Source organism: Solanum pennellii, chromosome 9, assembly GCF_001406875.1.
Source record: "Solanum pennellii chromosome 9, SPENNV200".
NCBI classification, from domain to species: Eukaryota; Viridiplantae; Streptophyta; class Magnoliopsida; order Solanales; family Solanaceae; genus Solanum; species Solanum pennellii.
The window spans coordinates 1,837,394-1,863,275 of record NC_028645.1 but is presented as its reverse complement, the minus strand read 5'-3'; the positions used below and the strand labels follow the sequence as shown (position 1 = coordinate 1,863,275).

Here is a 25,882-nt window from a genome sequence, read left to right as displayed (position 1 = left end):
ATTATTAAAATCTAGTTTTAATGTTATATCCAAAAATGTATCAACAGAAAAAAAATAGTTATTTCTAAATTGATTTGAGTTAGAAAAATGATTTTTAAGGGATAATTGAGTCTTTAACCATGTTAATATAGGTATTAAAATGTATTATTAATATCTAAAAATAATGATATTAATGCACCGTTTAAATACACAATAGAATGTATAATTAGCACAAACATTAATTATACATAGCATGAAAAAAACGTACTAAATAAGTACTAGTGTGTATTTCACCTTCAACTATGTCTCGTGTGTCACGACACTTAAATAACATTAGCTTCTTAACTTGAGATCTTTAAACTCTACAATCTCTCTGAAAACTTTCAATCTATCATTAATTTCATTACACATCTCGTCAATCAATACTAAGTCATTTGCGAATAAATACACAACGATTCCTTAAAATTGTTATTTTTTCAACAAAATATGCTTGTATTTCTTTTAAGTTTGATTAAAATATTTTCAAAATTTCCATTAAGATAGAAAGCAAAACACTATTAAAAAAAACCCACGTGGCTAATGACAAGTGATAAGGAATAGCAATATTTTAATTATTTTATTTTATGTTTGTCGGTTTGACTATAAACTTTATTAGGTCAAAATACATTATAATATTTTATTTTTAATATCTCATTTGCGGATAACTTGGAACTACAATATATCGTGAGAAATTAGATACATCATTTTCTCGTCACTTTTTTTTAGCCGCCGGTCACGTGACTTACTTTCTAGAAACGGTTCCTCTCACGTGCCTATCTCGACGGAAATTTCAAGAAAATTGGAAAAATAATAAATAAATTTTTTAAAAAAGAAAAAAATTAATCTGATGATAATTTTTTTTTTATAAAAGTAATTAGAACACATTGAAAATAAAAAATAAAAGGAAAAAAAAATGCGATGTGAGGTCATGGTGGATAATAGGATTATGTAATTAAAATGGCAATAATTGAATTAGTTATTGGAGAAAAAGTTGGAAAAATAAAAAGGTAGAATATTCAAGTGGAGGTTGGCCCAAATCCTATTTTTTTTAAGTAGTAGGGCACCTTCTTTGATTTTTTTTTTTTAAATAATAATTTATTATTTGAGATTCACTGAAATATACGTATTTTATTTTGACTATCGTAAAAAATCACACGAAACAGATATTTTTGAAGCGACCTAAAGGGAAGTAAAATTAAATCGGTCGATAATCAATAATAACATTGTTCAAAAGTTAAATATATAAAATTATGTTATCAAATGACACATAAATAAAAAAAACGATAATTAATAATAACATTGTTCAAAAGCTAAATATATAAAATTGAGTGAAGGTCAATAAAATGAGACATAAAATAAAAAACCATAAAAATAAAATAAAGTGTGAACAAGATCTATGTGATATAGTTCTTATTATGGTGGCTATTAAAAAAATAATTATTATTTGAAAATGAGTTATGAGAGATTGAAACTTTAGTATATTTAATAAAAGCTCCCTTACAAGTGGGGTTTTATGCCACATTAAAATATATACTATAATATGATATGCATGTTTATAATGTTAAATGTTGTGTAAAAGTGGGAGGACTATGATTTAATTAATTAGATTCATATATATCCCTTTTGCTAATAAAATACAGCAATTATATTTTTATTATTGATATATATTATATATAAACAAGTAAATATTAAATGCTTGTTAATGAGGATGATATAGTGTTTTTAAGAATCAAGCAAAATATATATATATATATATATATATATATATATATATATTAATTTTGGCCATCTAAATCTTTTAAGAAATATTAATTTTGGCCCTACATTATTCAAACCATTGAATGCTACCAAGATGATTATTAGTGACATGGTTTAATATTTGGTGTTCAAATATTATCAAGTTGTCCTTGATGGTAAGCACTTGTTAAATCGTAAAAATTTATTCGCATCAGATATTTATACTTAGGGTAAGGTGAAGCTAGTATATGATTGTGAGTTCGATAGAATTTTCATTAAATTTGACGTAGATTATGTTATTATATTTGAAAAAAAAATTACTTATTATGTATATAAATAATTTATCGATAATTTAATTTTATATCAAATCAATAAATACATGCAGCATGACAGAGACATGAGATGTGTTTGTATATTTATATTTATCACTATTTATGGTTAATTGTTTTTATCAAAATTATTTAACCGCGATTGAATTATTGATGTAAATATTTTGTGTAAAAATATGTTTATCCTTGTGAAGTTAAACTTCAATTTGTGTATATTAAAAAAACTAGAAAATTTGAAATTTTCTTCATCAAATGTTTGAAGATATTTCATGCATCTAAGAGATAAGATACAATTCAAAAACAAAACAAATGGATGTGTGATAGCAAAAAGCTAAAATTGAGAATAAATATAATCATTATGGTGAAAATGACTTATTTGTCTAAAATTTTGTTTTTATATTTTTTGTAAAAAAAAATTACCCATTCTTTTTATTTACATACAAAAAAGCAAAAAAAAAAAAAAAAGTTTTGGTTTTTAGTGAATTTTTCTTCTTAAAAATTTACTAGAAATTATTGTTGAATTAAAATTATGTTCTTTATTGCTTTCATCTACATATAAATAAAGTATAACCTTGCTTTAAAAATACTTTAATTTTGGCCAATCTCATCTAATGATACATAAAATAAAAAATACATCCTAATATATCATATAACAAGGGAGATATTTACCAACATATATATAAAGTCGAGTTTTTTTTTTAAATTTTATTGCCACAATTGGAAAAAAAAATTATCCTAATGTCCCATAAAAAGGTGGCAAGTGAAACAAGGTAATTGGTACAACACAAGTATACAATAAAAGAAAATATTGGAACTTAGTCAAAGAGCAATAAATCATGTGGACACACCACGATAGACTATTACTAAATAATCAAATATTTCGAATTCGAGCCGTCGAAATAGTATTGTCTTCAATCAAGAGTGAAGCTAGTAATTAAAACGTTATAAAGAGTTCCTTCAAACTTTTTATTGAGAAAATTACATCATACATACAAAAACTATATATATATACAAAGTTTAAATACTTTTTTCTATGTATATATATTATAAATATTTTTTTCTATGTATATTTAATTATAAATATTATTTCTTTATGTATTTACTTCTCAATATTTTAACTCATTTTAGTAAAAAAGATATTGACTCACGACTGTCTTATATAGGAAGCACTTCAATTTTAAGAAGTAGCAAGCTCGATACAAATTTGATTAATTAGATTTCAGAACGAATAAGATATATTCTATTCGAAAGAAATTATATAGACCCAAGATAGAGACTTTTACCACATAAAATCACTATAAATCTTTTCGATTGCTACAAGGAAACATGTATTATTTTAGCCATTTGATAAATTGTCTACCTACAGTATAGTGTTAAGTGTTTTTTTATTTTTAATACGATCAATCGGATCTCAAAATGCATATTAAACATCATATATATAAAGCTAAAAGAAAAATCATAAAGCCTCGAGATAGAGACTTTTATCTCATAAAATCAACAAGAATCTTTGAGATTATTATTATTATAAAAAGAAATATGTCAACCTTTTAGTTATTGGACAAATTGTCTACTCAAATGTGAAAAAAGAAAATGAAAGATTATGACTAGCTCACCTATAATAAGGATGTTAGTAGCTTTCATAATTAATAATATAACTAATAACAAATGGAAACTAAATAATCAAATAATTATGACGAGTGAAATTCACCTCCAAATTCTCGTAAAGTTTAGAGGTATTTTAATACTTTTTCTTAATTTTTTATTAATAGTTACATGTCACGCAAAAGTATGAGATCACTTGCTATGTCATGTGGCAAATTAAGGGCCGGTGATCGGGATACATTTAATTTAGTTAGTCAAGTCGACAAGTGTTCTTAAAGTTATCAATAGTTTAAAAATGAAACCAATAATTTGCGTCAAGTTTAACAAAGTTTTCAAACACTTCTCTCTTCATATTGATACAAAACTTTACTAATGACTATTTTTATAATTTTAGGGGTTAATTGCACTGTTTTTATAGGGCAACTTTCACATATAGCAAACAAAAAATTCATATTTGTATGCTATAGCAAACTTTGCATAATTGCGCTCCATAGCAAACATAAAAACTGTATAATTCGCTATACATATACTAGTGTATAATTCGCTGGCCTAAATTGTATAATTCGCTGGCCTAAATTGTATAATTCGCTGGCCTATTTCGCTGCAATTGTATAATTTGTTTTGCATACAGTTGAATCGAATTAAAATGTATGTATATTGCATAATTATAAGTGTATAGCAAGAAGATATTTGTTTTTCTCGCTTTCTACAAAAACAGAAACACAATATATACACTTCTGTTGTATAAAGCTAGAGAAAATTGTATTTCATTGCAATTGTATAATTCGCAATTGTATAATTCGTTGGCCTTTTTCTATGCAATATTTGAAGTAAAATGTTTGTAAATTGTATAATTAAGTGTATAACACGAAGATATACATTTTTGCATGTGTATATACAATTTTCTCTCGCTTTATATACAAAACAGATTCAGAATTATACACTTCTGTGTATAAAGCGAGAGAGGCGAGCGAGAATGGAGAGTGGTGAGCAAGATTTTTGGGAGAGAGACGCTGGCAAATTTTAGCTAATGTTTGCTATGGAGCACAATTAAATCAAACCCTAGCTATTCCCATTAATTTAGATTATTAGTTTGCTATTATATACAATTTTCCCATTTTTATATTCCAATAATGTAATTCATCTATTGAAACATTCATTATATTTTAAAATTAAACGCTTNATTAAAATAATAAATAAAAATTATGTATTTATTGAAAATCTTTATGCAAAGTATTTTATTCGTAAAAAAATAATATATTTATTGAATCTTTTTTGCAAGTTCAATTGTTCAGAGTAAAAGCACTCAACGTAATTTTTTATGAACTAACAAAGTGAAAACTATTTGGAATAAAAGTTATTACGAGTTCAAAGTCAAAAATTAAATTAGCAAATGAATTTTTATCTTGGTCACGCATAAGATCACAAATGTATTATTTTTCACGAACTAAGCATGTGAAAGCTATTTGGAACAAAAAATATTGCAAGTTTAAATTTAAATAAAAAATTAATCATGAATTTTCATTTTGTTCACGCGTAAGAGCAACAAACGTATTTTCATGAACTAAACACGTGAAAATTATTTGAAGCAAACAAAATTGCAAGTTCAAAAATTCAAAATTCAAACTAATAATGAATTTTCACCTTGTTCACGCGTAAGAGCAACAAACGTATTTTCATGAATTAGACACGTGAAAAAATTTTGAATTTATTTTTTTCAAGTTCAAAAAAATCAAACTAGTACTGATTTTTGACTTATTCACGCGGAAGAGCAACCAGCGTATTTTTATTGAACCAAACTGATAGAACTTATGTGGAACAAAATATTTGCAAGTTCAAATTCAAAAATCAAACTCGTAATAGATTTTCGTCTTGTTCAAGCTTAAGAGAAACAATATATTTTTCATAAACCAAGCACGTGAACAGTGAAAATTATTACATACAAAAAAAGCAAAAAAAAAAAAAGTTTTGGTTTTTAGTGAATTTTTCTTCTTAAATCTACTAGAAATTATTGTTGAATTAAAATTATGTTCTTTATTGCTTTCATCTACATATAAATAAAGTATAACCTTGCTTTAAAAATACTTTAATTTTTGCCAATCTCAACTAATGATACATAAAATAAAAAAATACATCCTAATATATCATATAACAAGGGAGATATTTACCAACATATATATATAGTCGAGTTTTTTTTTTTTTTAATTTTATTGCCACAAATGGAAATTTTTTTTTATCCTAATGTCCCATAAAAAGGTGGCAAATGCAACAAGGTATTGGTTCAACACAAGTATACAATAAAAGAAAATATTAAACTTAGTCAAAGAACAATAAATCATGTGGACACACCACTATTACTAAATAATCAATATTTCGAATTCGAGCCGTCGGAATAGTATTGTATTTAATTAGAAGTGAAGCTAGTAATTAAAACGTTATAAAGAGTTCCTTCAAACTTTTTATTGAGAAAATTACATCATACATACAAAAACTATATATATATACAAAGTTTAAATACTTTTTCTATGTATATTTAATTATAAATATTATTTCTTTATGTATTTACTTCTCAATATTTTAACTCATTTTAGTAAAAAAAATATTGACTCACGACTGTCTTATACAGGAAGCACTTCAATTTTAAGAAGTAGCAAGCTCGATACAAATGTGATTAATTAGATTTCAGAACGAATAAGATATATTCTATTCGAACGAAATTATATAGACCCAAGATAGAGACTTTTACCACATAAAATCACTATAAATCTTTTCGATTGCTACAAGGAAACATGTATTATTTTAGCCATTTGATAAATTGTCTACCTACGGTATATTGTTAAGTGTTTTTTTATTTTCAATTAAAAATTTTTGAATTTAAATTTTAAAAATGACATCATCTTTAATAGAAAATATTTCTTTCTTTAATTAAAGTAAATTTTTTTAATACGAATCAATCGAATCTCAAAATGAATATTAAACATCATATATATATATATATATAAAGCTAAAAGAAAAATCATAAAGCCTCGAGATAGAGACTTTTATCTCATAAAATCAACAAGAATCTTTGAGATTATTATTATTATAAAAAGAAATATGTCAACCTTTTAGTTATTGGACAAATTGTCTACTCAAATGTGAAAAAAGAAAATGAAAGATTATGACTAGCTCACCTATAATAAGGATGTTAGTAGCTTTCATATTTAATAATATAATTAATAACAAATGGAAACTAAATGGTAATAAATTAAAAGTATCGCTAAAAATCAGTAATTATTTTTTAAAATATATTAATTTATGTAATTTTTTCAAAATTATTTGGAAGAAAACAATTGCAAGTTCAAGTTCAAAACATTCAAACTAGTAACAAATTTTTCTCATGTTTCACCCGTAAAAGCAACGAACATATTTTTCATGAATCAAACACATGAAAATTACTTTTTGATAATAAATAATGACGAGATTCGAATATAAAATTTTATCTGCTTTAATATATGTTGAAATGTGTGATTAACTGATTATCTCATCTAAAAACTCAAGATATTAAAAATATTACAATTTTATTTACTTAGTTATATCCGTCACACAAATGCATACTTAAACACTAATATAGAACCACCAACAATAATGCCCCTTCATTTTAAACCAGTAGTTTTAAGTTCAAACTCTAAATATATATATTATAAAAAAAAAAACAACTCTTAAATGGATCCAACATGTCACAATTTAAATTTATTTAAAATTCTAATACAAATACAAAATATCGATAAAAAACAAATATATGAGCTTTTCATGCTTCTTGAAAGGCCAATTATACCTAAAAGTCATATCAATTTGATTAATTATCCCCCAATCCCCTCTTTGTGATAATGAAATTTATAATATCTTACATGATTAATATATATGGACAAAGATTTCTTAATCACACTTTTTTTTTTTTTTGAGAAAAAAGATATGTGAATTAGGAGGAGATTAAGGAAATCTAATCCCTAATTAGCACGTGGAACAAGCATAACTTACCAAAAAAATATAAAATAATTTTATGCTTTCACGGATTAAAATTAATTAGGGACCACTAATTTAATTATAATATTTAGGACCCAATTTTAGATATTTAATTCCCCAAAGTTAAGATATTTTCAGGTAGGTAGTAAGGTTATATTTGGAGTTTTTGGACTATTTTAAGTTTGGAAAAAAAAATGTCTAATTTACATCTTTACTTTTAAAATAATTATAATTCTCTTTTTAATCAAAATTATAAATGTATCTCAAACATAAACAAATTTTCTTACTTCTAATTTTAATTATCCTATTTTACTTCATAAACCTATAGAATCATGAGTTATTGATGGGAAAATCTAGCATCGCAAATATGAATTATTCGATAAAATTTAATAATTTTGATCTAAAATATATATTACAGAGTTTATCAAAATTTATAATATCATAAACTTTTGAATTCATAAAGATCAAATTCTACATTCGTCTCTGTCAAAATTTATAATCCACGAGCAAATTTTGAATGGAATTATTTCAGACTTACTTGTTTTGAGTCAAGTCCGTCACAAATTTCAAAGCTATAATAAAAATATAGTAAATCAATTTGCAAATAAACAAAAATAGTAAAATTGTCATCATGACATCGTTGTATCATTTTTACTCGTGATCAAGTTTAATTAATTTTAAAATATTTTTAATATATATATAGCGTGATATTAATCACTTTGAAACAAGCTCACATGCTTTCCTAGATTTAAAAAAATCACACTTCGTATATATCTTCAAAACCTTCTAATTCTTTCTTTCTTTTTTTTTCTCAAATATTAATTAATACGAGATTTTATTCATACGATTAACATTTTAACTCATAATATAAGAAATTATCATTCATCCAAAACAAACTTTTTGATATTTAAAATCTTAAGAGAGTACATCCAAATAAAGAAAAAAAAACAGAAATTACTTGGAAAATTCCTGGCATCTTCATTTGATTAAATAATTACATCATCATTACTTGACCATAATCTTAAAAAGTAAAAAATATTAAAAATATTATAGTAATTTTTATAATAAGGTGGCAAATTTTGGCAAATTTTGAACTTTCTTAGAGCTTTCTTCAACAAATATCCACCTAAATTTCAATCAAGATCTTAATACACTGAAAATATTTTGACCAATAGCTCACCAACCCATTTATTTATTCAATAATACTTTCAACCTAAATCTATTTTTTATATAATAAGTTTGTTTATTCACATGACACCCCACTCACCTTTTTCGAAACGATTATATCCAGATCACCTTGCATTTTTTCAAGTTCAGAATAGACCTAGCTGGCGTATTAATTTTGATTTATCTATTCAATTATTTTTCAACCTAAATTCATTTTTTATAACAACTTTGTTAATACACATGGAAACCTCACTCCCTTTTTCGATAGTATCCAACTCACCTTGCGATAATTTAAGTCAAGAATAGACCTAATATATTAATTTCGTTCAAAAGCAGTAAGGTTGAATTCGATTTTATTTATGCATCTAAAAATCATTGAACATATATAAAAAATAGATCTCGAAATTGGTAAATCAAGTGGATGTGGTAGAATTTGAAACTCAAACATGTGACTTAACATCAACTTGTAGATTTGCACATGCATCACTTTAAATATAAAGTTCAACTAAATATCTATCTGCTATCTCCGACCATCACAAGTATTGAATAATCGGATCAAAGTTTATCGCTCAACAATCAAAACTTTGCACCATATTTTAAGCGAGCGAGGTAAAAATATCACCCTAAACTCCTTTGTCGATAATAAATTTCCAATTCTCTGGCTTCGTCTCTGCAATCACATGACCTAAACTTCAACATGTTCTCCTTAAGAAAATTGTCATTAACTTGATAACCCTAAAATTATCCTAACAAAAACGACTCGAGTGAAATAACTTCTCTACCTTCACAAAGTAGAGATAAGGCTTGCATACATACCACCGTCCCAAGTTCTAACATGTTGGATTACACTGAGTATATTGTTACCGTAAAAACGACCGAAGCCTATCCCTTTCACCTTTTGGCAAAAGATAACCTTTTTTTTTTATCCTTTAGTTAAATCAAATTCAATAAATACCACATGTCCACAACTATCAAAAGACATGGGCAAGAAAAAACAAATCAAATTCATCAAAATGGTCCTCAAAAACTGCAGATACAGTTTGCCAGTTGTAAATGATCCCACAAAAATCTTTTATGGTAGATTTTCACTTGCCAGTTATGCAAGAAGATCACTTCCACCACGTCAACGTGACACTCTACCTCTGAGTTATATCCCTTCCCCGCCTCATCGAGAGAAATAACTGACCAATCCTAAAAGTAAAAGAGTCAGACAAACTCAACGACACTATTCGAATTCGGAATCTCCAAATTGTCACTTTTATGTGATTGACACAAGAATGACACTTTCACATACATAAAACAACTGAAGAAAGATAATAAAGTAGAAAAGACACAATCAGATGTCATGTGTCTAAACATAGATTTACAAGTAGAAGGTCCAGTTTATATGATCCAAATCTCCACAAACTAAATTATAACCAAGATGATATTGGTAGCACACAATATCATTTTACAATGGCTAGGAGAACCTGCATAGTCTCAAAAAAGACGTAACCGATATGTAATTTGCTGAATACAATCAAAGTTTCCAACTTCAAAAGTTAGTCCTGCTTGGAATCATCCACTCCAACTGCCTTAGGTACAGGATGGGGGGCGCCAGGACTTGGTTCTTCTCCGGTAACCTGTTAGACACAATGTGTCTTGTTATACTGAGATATTGATTAACGCAATAAATAAGATGGACGAAAGATATAACGTTAGTTCAAATGGCACAAATACGAGGATTGATCTAGTTTAGAAGCTCAAACTACATGTACTGCAATAATCTGTTAGCAAATGGAAAATTTAAAAGATGTCACGGAAACTATACCATTAACCAGGATTCCAAAATAGTATCTTTCTTTTTATTTCCATAATTTAGTGACAATGTATGGATATAGGTTCAAGATAGCTCTGAAGGTTCATTAAACGTCTAATAGTTAAGAAAACAGAAGTGAAGGAGCGATATTTGAGTTTTTGACTAGCATGCAATACATAGTAAAGGCATATCTAGAAACTCAGCTAGCTTTGCCTATAGACATCATAAACAGACTATTTTCCATAAACTTGAATACCGATTTGAACAAATATATTCTCTTCTATCATAATTTTTTTGACATAGGTAACTGTTATTCTCTTTTATCATATTTATGAAAAGCTTTAACAAGTAGTGAAGACTCACTTATTCCTCACTTGATATCATATGCTCATAATACCTTGAAATAAAACAGCTTTAGGCATAAAGAAGTGCCAATCTGCATATTTTGATTTTCTTATGCTCAATTATGCAATGAACATACACTACTACTAGTTGTCTCAAAACCCCCAAGAAAAAGTAATGTTGCGAGGTGTCTAGATAGAATAAAGCATAATATATGATAATTTGTAGCAAGAGGCCAAGAACAAAGCTGATGAAATTTGTTTTTCTTTTTGATGACCTAGAAACCAGTTCAACATTGAAACTCAGTGGCCCTGCCACTACAGCATTCTCCATATAAATACTAGACTTGGTTCAATATATAGATTTCAAACTTGTATGTGTGCCTACCAAACATCTCGTAGGGTATTACCTCCTGATGTTGAAAAGCAATAGGGGCAATGCAACAACTGTAGTTCCGAACAGTAACTTTTCTAGAGGTGCATGATATCGTGGTCAAGGTGAGATTGGGAAGGTCAATGGTAGCTAGTTTGTGACAGATTTATCAGCTCTACATAATCTTAGTATTTCCTGCAACAAAACTCCAGTCGGTTTTGTTGAACGTTACAATATGAATTTGGGAAAGAAAATTTGAAGTCAGGGAATTAAATCCATAAATAAACAGGGGAAAGAAGATCTAAACTTTAACAAGTGTAGGGAACAAACTTGAAAGTGTGAATGAAACGCGAAAGGATCATTGCAGTGGATAGTCTCAAATGAAAAAGTGAGGAAGTTATTTTTCATTTCGATCCACAATTTTTTTTAAAAAAAGAGAGGGCAACCCGGTTTACTATGCTCACCCAATGCATGGGAACCACAACTGAACAGGAGCAGAAAAAGTTAAGGTCTAACATGTCCCGGAGGACGTGAACCAAAATGTAGGATTGTTTAAGTTTTCGGTGAACAAGGTAGTTCTACAATGTCTCCTTGAGAGAAATATTTCGACCACATTGAGGGTCATATCTACAGCTTAGTTTTATAAGAACTGAACCTAAAACCTCATCAACGTATTACCAAGTACTGTGCAAAAGCTTAAACTCAAATGATAGATCATTGGAGAAGAGTGTTTCCATTTGAACCTCGGGCAAACAGGAAATTTTTGATAGAAAATTTTCAGCATTCTTTTAAGAGCTTATTGGATAAGAAACAAGTCAACAACACAGATTTTCTTTCCAAATATATATCGTGTTTCTTATTTTTGTCTACCATTAAAATGAGAGAAATGAAACAAAAAGTATACTCAAGAACCTCAACTGTGAACAAAAACTATGATTGAAGTTAAGTTCTTTTGGTGCTTTCTTTATTGTGGGTTAAACTTTTCATTCAACATTGTACTTTGGTTTCATGGTACTCAATATCAGAATATCTGAAAGAGGAAAAGAATAAACCACAATCACCTAAATCCCCCGAGTTCTAGCATCATGTGCATCAGAATGTCCTCAAAGATTCAGCATATTGCTTTTCCAACCCATACTTCACAGATTTACATTCATCTTCAGAAAAATTCAACGTTCTAAATGCTATCATCAAAAATAGTAAAATACCATCGGGGTATTCAGACAATCACATGCACCATAAGCTGGTGCTTCCCCAAATTAAACAGTATTACAGGCACAAGGAGGTCATTAACTTCAAAGAAAACAACTCTTTCCTGAAGAAAGCTAAACGATATTGCATTTCCTATATCCAAATTTCAAACAACTTGTTCACCACAAATCCAAGCAAAAGATACATTCAACCACCCAAAACACACACATACACATTTATACCAATCAACTAGCATCAAGAGAATTTGTTTGTAAGGATCCACGTGTGGGCCCCAATGAATTTCAATCAGACAGTCTGAGCAGCTTATTCAGGTATGCACGTGTATACATATACACACACAGGCAACAGCGAATTTCAATCAAACATTCCAACCAAGATCATCTAGTTCATATATTTCGCAATAAGAACAAACTTTTCAAGCAAGCCAACAAGTGGTGAAACAAAAATAGAGGCGGAGCAAGGATTTGAACTTTATGGGTTAGGGATTCTAAGAAATGGCCCAAGTGTTTGTAACTCGGTTCTGAATTTAATTTTGTACATATTTGATAATTTTTTAACACAAATACCGAGTTTAGAACAAAGCTATTGGGTTTTACCAAACCTAGCTATTATATACTACCACTTATAGAAGCCCTAATAATCAAACTACTTACACAATTATTGGGTTTTAGTAGCTTACAAATCTTTCAAGCAAATCAACACTTTGAAACAAAACTCACACTTTACAATCAAAAAACTTAAAAACATTATTGGGTTAGTAGCTCACATGTTTTTCAACTCAACACGTCTATACAAAAAATCACACCTTTGCAATCAAACAACTTACAGAATTATTCGGTTAGTAGCTTACAAGTTTTTCAAGCAAGTCAGCACTTCGAAACAAAGATCAAGCCTTCACAATCAAACGTCTTACAGAATTATTGCGTTAGTAGCTCACAAGTTTTTCAAGCAGGTCAACACTTTAAAAAAATCACGCCTTCACAATCAAACAACTTACAGAATTATGGGTTATTAGATAACAAGATTTTCAAGCAAGTCAAAACTTTGAAACAAAAGATCACGTCTTTACAATCAAACAACTTACAGAATTATCCAGTTTAGCTTACAAGTTTTTCAATCAAGTCTACACTTCAAAAAAAAGATCACACCTTTTTCTTGAAACAACCTCTCTATACCTCCCAAGGTAGGCGTAAGGTGTACACTCTCCCCTCCCTCCCCCCCCCCCCCCCCACTTGTGTGATCACACATATGTTGTTAGTTATTGTTCATCAACACTTTGAAAGAAAAGATCACACCTTTACAATCAAACAACTTACATAACTTTTGGGTTTAGTAGCTCGCAAATTTTATAAGCAAATCGACACATCTAAGCAAAAAATCACACCTTTATAATCTAACAAACTTACCGAATTATTAAGTTTATAGTAGCTCCCAAGTTTTTCAAGCAAATCAACACATCTAAGCAAAAGATCACACCTTTACAATCAAACAACTTATAAGATTATCGGATTTAGCATCTTCCAATTTTTTCAAACAAGTCAAACACATCCAACCAAAAGATCAACAACAACAACAACATACCCCGTGTCGTCTCACAAAGTGAGTTCTCGGGAGCGTAAAATATCCACAAACCTTACACTCTACCTCATAGGTAACGAGACTATTTCCAATAGACCCTCAGCTCAAACACATCTAAGCAAAAAATCACACCTTTATAATCTAAAACAAACTTACAGAGTTATTAAGTTTATAGTAGCTCCCAAGTTTTTCAAGCAAATCAACACATCTAAGCAAAAGATCACACCTTTACAATCAAAACTTACAAAATTATCGGATTTAGCATCTTCCAATTTTTTCAAGCAAGTCAAACACATCCAACCAAAAGATCAACAACAACAACAACATATCCCGTGTCGTCCCACAAAGTGAGCTCTCGGGAGGGTAAAATGTCCACAAACGTTAACCCTACCTCAAAGGTAACGAAACTATTTCCAATATACCCTCAGCTCAATACATCTAAGCAAAAGATCACGCCTTTATAATCGAAAAAAAGAACTTAACCCCCTACCTTAAAGGTAACGAGACTATTTCTAATAGACCCTCAGCTCAACCCATCTAAGCAAAAGATCACACCTTTATAATCGAAAAAAAAAAAACTTACAGAATTATTGGGTTTAGTAGCTGATGGTTTAAAAGGACAAGCAGGAGGTGCTCTTTCTGGTCTCTGATACTCCTTCCCACACATTCTATAAACTTTCGCCTATAAAATCCCAAAAAAAACACAAATTAACACTATAAACATCAAAATTAACCAATAAATCAAGTTTTTAAAGGATCTTACCATGAGAATATGGAAGAGAACAGGTAATAAATTAACGATCGGTACTAGGAACAGTGGTATTAAGCAAGCTACACAAACCTGCAATTTTTGCCAAAAAATAAAATTAAAATCAAATTAAGAAAAGGGTATACATAATTAATGGAAATTCAACTAAAGATTTTGATTCTTACCATTTTTTTAAAGATTTGTTTAAAAAAAAAGTACTTTTTTCCTTTGTGTTCTTAGATTTCTGGTTTGTTTTTGTGTGGAGAAGAAGATGACCTTTGTTTACTTTTCCGGGTCAAAGAGTCGACTTTTTGAAGGAGATCCAATGATCGGGTCGGGTCGGGTTGGCCCATTCAATATTTTTGTGAAAAATATTTTATTATAAGTTGTTATTATTTTTTTGAAACTAAATTTTTCGTTATATTATATATGTTAGTATAAAGATATTTTGCCATAATAATTAGATTAATGTTGATCAATTTTAGACGAAATTTGTTTTCTCTTCCACTTGTTCTTTATTTCTTTTTTTCTTTTTCGGTGAAAGAAATTTAATTTTAACTTGTTCGATTAATATGTATATTCCATGGTTTTTTAATTAAAAAATATTTAAATTATATGTGTCATTGTTTTGTTATTTATTTGAGGTGCTTATTTTACATACTTCATCATAGTTATTTAAATGGTTCACTTGACGTGTATATTTCATATATTTTCACGATTTCTCTTTACTATTTTTTTTTAAAAAATACATATGTAATTATTTGATGTATTTCTTCTATTCTTTTTTACTAAAAAAATATTTAAAATATAAATGTAATTATTCAATTAGTTCATTTGACGTGTATATTTCAAATACGATAGTTTATTTAGATTATATGTGTAATTAGTTTATTTGACACTTATATTTCATATATTTCCTTGATTTCTATTTATTAATTCAAATGAATTATACATCCTTTTTACGATATCATATATTTAGTATTTGACGAAGAGTAAAATTTCATAATAATTTTTTTTAATATTTGAAACGAGAGTCTATCGAAAAATTGTTTTTATATAAGTGTCATTTTTATCATTTTGTTTATAGTAAAATGAATAGTTAAAAGGCGTTTCAATTTGCGTATTAAAGAGAGTGTATTCCCTCCAAAAAAAAATTCCGGCACTCACTTTGTACCCAAAATTGAGCAAAATTGGGGAAAAAAAGGAGAGCTGAAGCGGTGCATAATTTAACGGCAATGGCCGGCGGCAGTGTAGTTACAGATCCCGATTACGAGAGGTTTCTCCGTCGAATTGGCGCCGGCGGCGCCGACGTGAGTGAACTCGTCGCCGGTGACATTATTTTGTTAGAAAGAGAGGAAGAAGAAGAGACGGAGGAAGACGAAGAAGATGAAGAAGAAGAAGAGGAGGAAGAGGAGGAGGAGGAGGAAGAAGAAGAGTCGAGTAATGGAAGGAGGACGTTGCGTAGGGTTTTGTATGGAGATCGTGGTGCTGCGAGAATTTCATCTCCAGAGCGGGTGATTAATGTTGATAATTTGGATAATTCTGCTGTGGAAAGTGGAGATGATACGAGTAGGAGCAAAGAAGAGGAAACGGCGTCGCAAAATGCTGATAAGGAAGAAGGCGGTGTAGGAGAGGAGTGGAATCGAAGTGAAATTGATGGATTGTTTTGTTCTATATGCATGGAAGCTTGGACAAATGACGGTGACCACCAAATTTGGTCAGTAATTTACTTCCTTGTACTTCAATGTAGATAAATTTTTTAAATCATGATGAACATCAGTAGCAAACAACCATGAATGAATACACAATATCTACTCTCCTGAATTTAATTTGGAACAGTATTGATTTTGAAAAAAAAAATAGTTGTACATATTATAAGATTTTATACATAGCTAGGGATTGCAGATTACAGTTTACAATAGTAATGTTGAGTTCCGGCTTAGCGTAACTGAATGTGCTACGCCTGTAACTGTAAGTGAGTGTAGAACCATCTACATTCAATAGTGATATAGACGAAAAGAAGCCTCAGGTGTATGATATAGCACAATGTATGTTGTTTTTGTTCTATATTTTATTTGTTCTCAAAATCTTTGAAAATATTGTTTTAAAACCTTCATCTTTTTGTAAAAAAGAAAAAAATCAGTTTAGTTCAACATGTAAAAGGGAAATAAGATTTGTAAAACAGCGGTTTTTTTTTTGAGAACTTGAGCAAAGTGCTATAACCTCGAAAGAAAAATTAGATGTTGTAGAAGATTTCTGTTTAGTTTTCCTTGAAGATGAAAAAATTCATACTAAATTTTGGTCAGTGGGTTCTGTTACAAAATTTAGGAGTTTGTTTCAATTGGCTTGATTGTAATACACATTCATGCAAATTCGAATGAATAATACATGGCTGGCACATGTCTCCTTATGGATTGAAAGGAACAAAGATGTTTTGATGGTGGCTGTAACACGTCTCCTCAAGACAACTTTAGTGATACTATATGTCTTTTGTATATATGTAGCTGTCCCAATGTGTCCCTTGTAGATTCCTCTAACAAATTTTTGCACCCTATTAACTCCTTGGTCTTAGAATGGCTATGTATGCAAATAATCTAATTCAATAGCTTTCGTAGCCTCGACCATACTACTGTTTTGCATCTTCTTGATGCTTTCAGTGAAGCTTTTTTACTTCATCTAAAACTATCATTCCCTCCCTATTGAAGCACTTGGTTTTCTGTTCTTTTGACAAGTGACAGTTGAATGATCATGGTTCACATCCTACAAATGATGCATAAACATAGAGGATGAATTGATGGAAGGTTGTTTGATTTTGTTTGTGGATGTTCTGCATACCATGCATTGGTTAGTAGGTGGACAAATATCATGATTAAAGGTATCAAAAGGATATGAAGTAAACCTAAAATACACGGAGAGCAGTTGTCGCTAAAGTCTTATCATCTCTTGAAATCAATGTGGTTAGAGATAAAAACATAAAAATGTAAATAAAAGACTCATACAACTAATTAAAATTATGGTTAGAGAATTGCATTTTTGTAATCATGTCATCAATTATATTAGTAAAATGGCCTAATACAAGTATACCAAAAAGTAAAGAGCCTGCAAGGCTACAACACTACATGATTCTCTACAAAAGACGCCCAATCCTCTATACAACCCGGGCATGTTACCCGGCACTAAATGGGTGTGCCAAAAATCCCTCTTATTTCTCTATCCAAATGATCCATATTAATGCTAAATGAACGACATTCCAAGCTCTACGCTTTCTCCTCCTTCTTCCAGTTTTCCAGCACAACAACATTTCTTTCACAGATCTAGGCATCAGCAAAGTTAGATACTTAAATGTCACTGTAGGGATAAGCTTGGTATTTCACAGAATTTTTAGTTTGAGAGAATTCCCTACTTGACACATAACATGACTTATTTTAGTAATGTAATGATTCTTGACCCAAATAAAGTTCAACATATATTGATAATCCGTACAGTTGACCAAACTAGTGAAGTTGAGGTTTAGCTGATTGATTGATAGATATACGACTTATAATTGAAAATATATATTTCAAGTGTTAATACTTCCATTGTCTTCCGGTGTCTAATCTTTTGCAGCTGTCTTCCTTGTGGGCATATATATGGTTTGTTGTGTATCAAAAAGTGGTTGAAACAAAAAGGAAGGTTAGGAAAGGTATTTCTTATAATAATTTGGTCCTTGTTTTATACAATATTTGAAGATCCTGTTTCAGTTCATCCTTCACATTCTTTCTTTTTTGCTTTTGCAGTGCCCCCAGTGTAATAAGAAATGCACAGTGAAGGGTATTCGAGTACTTTATGCTTCTCGACTTCATGCTGTTGACGAAGAACTTCAAAAGGTCATAATTTGACGCTTATATCTTGAGCGTTGCTCCATGAGATACTGATCAAACTCCTTCCTCTTTTGCAGAAAATTAGGTCTCTTGAAGCCAGTTGTTTTTCTCTTGAAAAAGAGGTGAGGAAATAATGAAGGTTTTAGATTTAGTCAGTGCAATCTCCTGATAGAATTCAGGTCTAACATCTAAATGAATATTCACAGTGGAGACCTTCAAGGTTTTCCATGTAACCTACACAAACTACTTGAGGAAAACATATCAGACTGACCTAACCGACTCACACACACCTTAAAAAAAAGAAAATAAAAACAATAGGACAATGGTCAGATGGTTATCTTTTCGCGCCTTCAGGTGAGATTTTTCTTTGCTCAATTTAAAAAGTATTAGTGCAGTTAAAGATATTTGTTAGTTTTCAAATGGACAAAGTTGCTCAAGATTCTATAAACTTGACGTATATTTGTGGAAACTTCTTATATAGTTGGTATAGTTTAGGGCAGTTTCTCTCAGTTTCTTAGTTGGAAACACAAGGAGAAAGATGAATATCAGTGAAGAAGTTGCATTAGCTTTTGTAATCATCTAAAATCAAACAGAAATATCTAAGATAAAAATAATCCCTTCCGTAATAATGTTTCAACTGTACCAAAAGGGAAAGAATAAATGCCTTGAATTGGAGAAGAAAACCAAAACTTTAGTTGCCCTTACCTTACTCTACTTTGTACGTTCTTCACTATGCAAATCCAAAATTGTTTGCTTTTAACAACTAGCTTCTTCTCTCTCTGTATGGGTATTCAAGTCATCTGTCACCTTATGCTTTGTTGGGTAGCAAATTCACTCTGGGTTAGCTGCAGCAATGATACTTCTGCTCTAACCTGACTTTTGAAAGCAATTTTCTCAGCTCTTTGGAAATGCTATTACATTTTTCCTTACATGTTCTCATGGTGATTATAAGACCACATTGAATATGTGCAGTGCACTGATTGGTGTAAGAAAGAAATTGAGTGGAGGAGGAGAGAAGCCGAGTTACACAAGCAAGTGGAGCACCTCAAAGAGGTATGTCTCACCTTTTGTGCTATTTCTTCTGTGCTTCTTGTTTGCACCAGCCTCCTTCAATTCATCTATTTAGTTTGGTTGGTATTGTAGGTTTCTTTTTTTGTTTTTTTGGATGGGTGGGTAAGTGGTGGATTAAATTAAATCAATTCCAGAATCACTTCTCCGGTTTGTTGGGTGTCCCCCATGTGTATTGCACTTTTTAAGTGAAATTGTTGCTAATATAACACCCATTGTAAATTTTGTTTTAGCTTTTATTGATGGTCTGCAGATCTAGCTGATTTTGCCTACTTCATCCATATTTTTACTTGTGGCTTTTCCTAGTTTGAAAATTCACCCCTTCACTAAATTAGTTGCATACCTCTTCCTGGAGGACCAGATTGACTGTGGTGCATTTTCTGTAAAACATATCATCGCCCTCTTTTTCCTGCCAGCATTCCCCTTTAACATTCTTCAGAATATGACATTTTTCAATGCCTTTTTGGTTAAATCAGGTACTTGTTTTTGGCTTTTTTAGAAACATTCTTTAATGTGTATGTTCGTTCCCCTTTCCTAGTTTAGTCTTTCTTCTTTGGATTTCTTAATTTTTTCTGTAGTTTTTTTGGCTTCAGAAAATTTGGATAACAAGTTTCAGTGCAATGGTGTAGAAATGTCTGATAACCTTTGTTCATCAAAGCAGCATGTTGCTTACAGCATATCTGTTCTTTGTAGAGAACAACTGAGGGTTCGCCAACTAAAATGCAAAGCAGGTCATCTGTACGCGGCTTTGGTAAGCTTTCGATGAGAAATCTTTGCTTGGGGATATTGAAAATATTGGCAATGTTGTATCATTGTATCAAGCTGATGTTCCAGTACCTATCTATGAGTGCAGGATGCAATATCAACGGCAAATCTGAAAAACGTGAATATGCAAATAGTTTTCTTTTGCAGGTTTGCCATTTCCTCTGTTCTTGTCAAATGTGAAATTTGAGCCGTAGGCATTGTGTTTCTTTTTAAGGTTGACTTCTTATAGAAGCAACAGAGAAATCATTACTCCTTCATCCATTGTGCTCCGCATCTAGGCAACTTGTGTACCTGATAGTATCAGCAGAGAAATCGTTCGTCCTTCATCCATGGTTGTTCCACATTTATTGCGACTTGTGTACCAAGATGACCGAGAAAATAAAGCCTGTTCTGTCCCCTTCCTGCTTATTGGCCCAAACATTACTTTCTCTTACCTCTTTTTTCATACTGGTTTTATATTGAGAGTGAACTGGCATATGTTTATCAAATTCACTCATTGGCTGAAGTTTAGTCGAGTTAGTAACCTTATGTTTTATCTGTTTGTAGAAAGAGATTCTGATTGATGGTGCTCGCCTATTTGATGTGGACATCAATGGTGAGAGTTTGATGATTGCCAGAAGGCTCTCTGGAATGGGAGGACAGCATATGCTTACCAAAGTAAATTTTATAGGTCACCTTATTGGAATTCTCTGAAGGTTTGCAGTCAACATTTGTCTTTCAACTTTTTTTTGCTTTTGCTTTTTGCAGATCAGTCTGTTGCCTCCGCATGAAAGAGAAGACATTCCGCTTCCTGTGAGCATGAAATCTATCAAGGACTTGCATGTTTCTCCTCATGATAGAGTCATACTCTTGGCTTCTTTAGGGAAGAAGTTGTCAGTTCTTAGGTTGATAACCTCCCCCAAGTTTCTGCCCAATAATTGCTGTATAACAATAAAATATACTTTACTTGATTGAAAAATTTCTGTATTGTGCTCTCCTTCTGGTAAATATCTTATATATTTGTTTTCTTTCTTTTTGCAGTTCTGAAAATAACCATACTGTTCTGACATACGACTTACCGGTAATAACTCCTAGGCCTTCTTTTTATAGTTGCCTTTTGCTTTCACTTGTTGAGTTTGTGTAAAGCTAAAATTGCCCCAGAGTTGTTGGATATTGTATTATATATTTTGTTTTGGTCAATAAGCTCTTAAATTCTCTGTTCGGATGTTCATTAGATTCATAGTTCTTATGGAGTATTTTTTCTGTACTTTTACACACTTTATGGTAAGTTGGTAATTGTTAAGGCCTCATGAGTCCCTTATTTTCACAGTTAAATTTACAGAGTTACCTATTGGATTCGGGTACCTTCACTATCAGCATCAGAAGATGATCTTTAACACCCACTTATTCATCTTTTGGAAGTGCTGCTTTCAATTTACAACTTGAGAGTTGACAAACAAAACACAATGTTCTTTAGAATAGCAATTAGCTTTGCTTTACCCTATCCTCTTAATACATAGACTGCAAAACTCAGTTTTATAATTTTTTTTGTTTTCGTCTTATCTTTGTGGTTGATCATACTAAAGCCTGTTGAATTTTTCGAAGTTAAATACATCCTGCCTGCTTCATCACTTGTCTGGACAATGAGATTGTGTTTTCTCCTTGTCATGTAGATGTTGGTAGGTCACAGACAGTGTACGTGGAATGGTAGTAAAATTTTTGTGGTTAAGTCTAATTGGCAGATTAGGAGTTTTTCAAGTCCTAGGCTGCTTTAAATTGCATTTATATCTATGTAAGTTGTAAAGTAATTGGAAGAAGTTTTAAGAGCCCTAGGAACCTCGTACAATCATCAAAGGTGATTCCATGTTTAAAACTTTACCAGGTAAGAAAGGCATATCCTGAGCTGCAAAAAGCACTGCATTTGTATCATGCCCTCCAAATGCCCTGCTGCTATGATTTTTTAGACGTGTCTTTGACTTTTTTTCACAGTAATGTGCTTCATGATAGTAATCTTTTTGTTACTTCTGGTATTTTCCCTCCAATTTTGTGACTGTTATTTGTCCTTGTATGTAGGAAAAGTTTGTTGTTAATGGATAGAGTATCACTTTTGCTCTGAACTTCTAATGATTGGCCAAAGTTAAATTGACTCTTCCTTTTTTTTTTTTGGTCTATTTGGTAATGCAGACTGTTCCTTGGTCATGTGCGTGGGATGCCAACAATTCGCAGTACATGTATGCCGGTTTACAGGTCCTAACATATAATCCATCTGTTGGAAAATGGTTGCCTCTTTTCATTTTTAGCGAGTCAAACAAAGTGCTGTTTGACTAATAATTCTGAATCGATTCTCTCAGTATTTTACATGGCAGAAAATTACAACTTATGGTTCTTTTAATGTAGTTTCTAAATACGAATGAATATATATCTCATAGCTTGGTAACTTGCCAAGTAAAGAATCAAAAGTGACTAGCAAGTTGAGATTGAGGGAGCATTTATTTGTTTTCATTAGTTAGTCTATCTTTCAGTTTGGAGACCCCATTGTTATTTATCCAAACGAAAAATTAGTTAGTATCTCTCTTCATTTTTCTCTGAGTATTTTTAGTTTTGTTTTTGCAGAATGGCATGGTTTTGCAATTTGATCGGCGTCAAACTACAAGGCCAGTGGAATCTATGACGGGGTTGACAGGAAATCCTGTTCATACTGTGCATTCCCTTACATTTCCTACACTTGGTGATGGCATTAGAAGTGTTCTTTCTGCATCTTCAGTAGGCTTGTGCCACTGGAACTTTGGTAGTAGTGACGTAAGGTGAGTTCTAGTATGTTTACTTCTTCGAAATTTCACTTAGTTGTTGCTTCTTGAGGTGAATAAGTTTTTCCTTAATATCTAATATCTTATGAGCTGCACCATCCCTAACTGTAGCTTTAGAACTGTTAGTATCCAATGACTCTTTGCCGAGTAACTGCCTCAAGAATATTTGCACCTTGAAATATCTCTCAATAGATTAATCTTGTACCTTGGCACTTTTAATCATAACTAACTGCAAATTTAGATTTCAGCAACATTCTCCAAATAGCCTAACTGAATATTAAGGTCTTAGGGATATTCTTCAAGGAGCCTGCATTTTCTGGTCTCTGAGTATATTTTAGGTACTCATTCATCCTGTTCAAAAGATTTGAAGTAGATACACTAGTGGATAGCATAGAAGATAGAAATGGTTGAAGGCATTTAGTTGACCATATTCTAGATTTTTTAGAAAGAGATAATTGCTTAAGAAAGTGCTGGTTGTACTCGCTATATTTTTTTATAATAGTTTACACATAGTGGGGAGATTAAGAGTGTATGAAATGGTGATCCAATATCTCAAAAGACAGGTCAGAAAAATGATCTTGTAGATTATCTTCAGACAGCGTCTCAGTGAATGATACATGGGGGGTGATTGATTATATTTTGTTCCTTGAAGTTGTTTGTTATCGTGATTCGCCTTTTCCTGATAGATTGTTTGAGTATGCATGGGCATGTCCAGAATCATGTTAAGAGGAGTTGAGTAGTTGGCGGAACAGATTTAAGTGATAAGAGTGTCAATTACATGGATGTAAATCGTGCAGGGATCAACTATTCACTTTCTAGTTTTACTTTTTAAGTTTTAAGGCTGGTCTGAGAGATTGTTAATCGTGAAGCTCTACCATATTGTCCACTAATGATAAGTGATAAGAACTTCTAAATGATAGATGTTAGATCATGCTGGGACTAAATGCCTGTTTAGTTGACTTTTCACACTGGTCTAAAAGAGTGCTTTGAATGTTTGACTATGCCCCAAATCTTCTTTCAAGGAGTTTAGGGTCAGAGTGCATCTGATATACTGAAACAGATTTTAGCTGGATCATCTGTATGATTTTGGTGATTTATCAAGCTGGTTTGAGAGAGTTATCTTGAAGCGCTGTGATATTCTCTAGTAATTTTACGAATTCCATGTTTATAATAGAGTTTCATTTATCACTGAAGGCCGTGCTTGGTCCCTGAGTCAGAGAATCAAGGAATTTGTATATCTCTCGCTTGTGGAGATAGAACTGATGACATAGTTGCCTCTTTCCGTCCTAAACTGGAGATCTCTGGTGATATGGCTGCTTCTCAAGTATTGCCCACTCCAGTTTCTACAATGGAGCAAGCAGTATACGGTTCTCACGTTCTTTACAGGAGAGTTGGCAGCAGATACCAGAAGTTAGGAGCTTCTTGTGCCAAAGTTAGTGGCATCCGACTTCCGAAAACTGCTATAATTGATAGAGGGAAGAAGAACCCCATGTTTGCTTCTGGTGATGACGCAACAATGGAACTGGTCTTACATGAATTGCCATCTTTAAATGTGGCTCAGCGTATTAAATCTCTGAACGGCCCAGTTCGCGATGTTAGGTATGCACACCTCCAAAATTCGGTATTGCTGGGTTGTTTGAGTGAAGATAAACTGCAGCTTTGCTCACATAAACTCCAATGAGAAAAGGTAACTTTCCATAGCCTGTTTGCTGTATTTGATTGTTTTAGTTATGTTAGTGTTTACAGTCCGAAAATGTCTTCCTATTCTTTCTTTCTGTGTGGGAGAAATGATTTGCTATTGGGTGCATTGAAGTTTTGCCTGCATGTTTCAACTAGTACATTTGAACGGCTCTATTTTTCCAACGTAGTCTTTTGATCTTGAATTGGGTGTTTCGCTGGTTGTCAGTAATGTGCTAGTTTTCGGTCAGTTTGATTTTGAAGTTTATTGCAGGTGGCTCCGAAGACTCGTTAAATCACCAGTATGCTGGATGCTTCATGTGACCAAAATTTTGACTGTATAGTTTAGCATCTAATGGTGTAGACATAGCATCTTTTCTTTTGGTAGCTTCAGAGAGCGTAGGCAGGTTGTAAAAATGGTTATTTAATAAGGCCTCTTGTAAGTTCTGTTCTATACACTGTTAGTGTATGTGTAATTTATTTATTTTTTGGTAAGAACTAAGAAGTGTGTGTATAATTTATAACATAAGGTAAAGTTGACCTGCAACGATAGATATATCTTATCAAGTTTCATATTTACTAGTTATAACTAGTTATATCACAGGTATCGTATCTTCAGTCCATAAGCGTGTACATCATATAAATTTGTGTTTCCCTTATAAAGTTTTTCACTTTCTTCTTTCATTTTGTTGTGAGGTTATGTTATGAGTTTTACTTTGTTTAGAAAGCTTGTCAATCTAGAAGTGTATACATACGTTGTGAGGTTTGTTTACGATGTTATGAGTTTTTTCCTTCAAAAGTTTTTCAAAAGTGTGTAC

The 25,882-nt window shown here is 31.2% G+C and overlaps 2 protein-coding genes across 2 annotated transcripts; one reads left to right on the top strand and one right to left on the bottom strand.

The window, feature by feature from the left end:
- Positions 1-10,092: 10,092 nt before the first annotated feature.
- Positions 10,093-15,227, bottom strand: LOC107029357. The gene is made up of 4 exons (XM_015230751.2): positions 15,094-15,227; positions 14,924-15,001; positions 14,744-14,842; positions 10,093-10,480 (listed from the first exon to the last, which is right to left on the bottom strand). The coding sequence occupies exons 1-4, from the start codon at positions 15,094-15,096 to the stop codon at positions 10,400-10,402; spliced, it is 261 nt and encodes an 86-aa protein (XP_015086237.1). The 5' UTR covers positions 15,097-15,227; the 3' UTR covers positions 10,093-10,399.
- Positions 15,228-16,011: 784 nt separating this feature from the next.
- On the top strand, positions 16,012-25,657 carry LOC107029570 (E3 ubiquitin-protein ligase RFWD3). The gene is made up of 14 exons (XM_015231005.2): positions 16,012-16,625; positions 18,515-18,590; positions 18,685-18,774; positions 18,846-18,890; positions 19,741-19,821; positions 20,530-20,587; positions 20,690-20,748; positions 21,148-21,258; positions 21,349-21,485; positions 21,622-21,661; positions 22,765-22,827; positions 23,194-23,384; positions 24,582-25,074; positions 25,339-25,657. The coding sequence occupies exons 1-13, from the start codon at positions 16,144-16,146 to the stop codon at positions 25,066-25,068; spliced, it is 1,920 nt and encodes a 639-aa protein (XP_015086491.1). The 5' UTR covers positions 16,012-16,143; the 3' UTR covers positions 25,069-25,074; positions 25,339-25,657.
- The last annotated feature ends 225 nt before the right edge of the window (positions 25,658-25,882 follow it).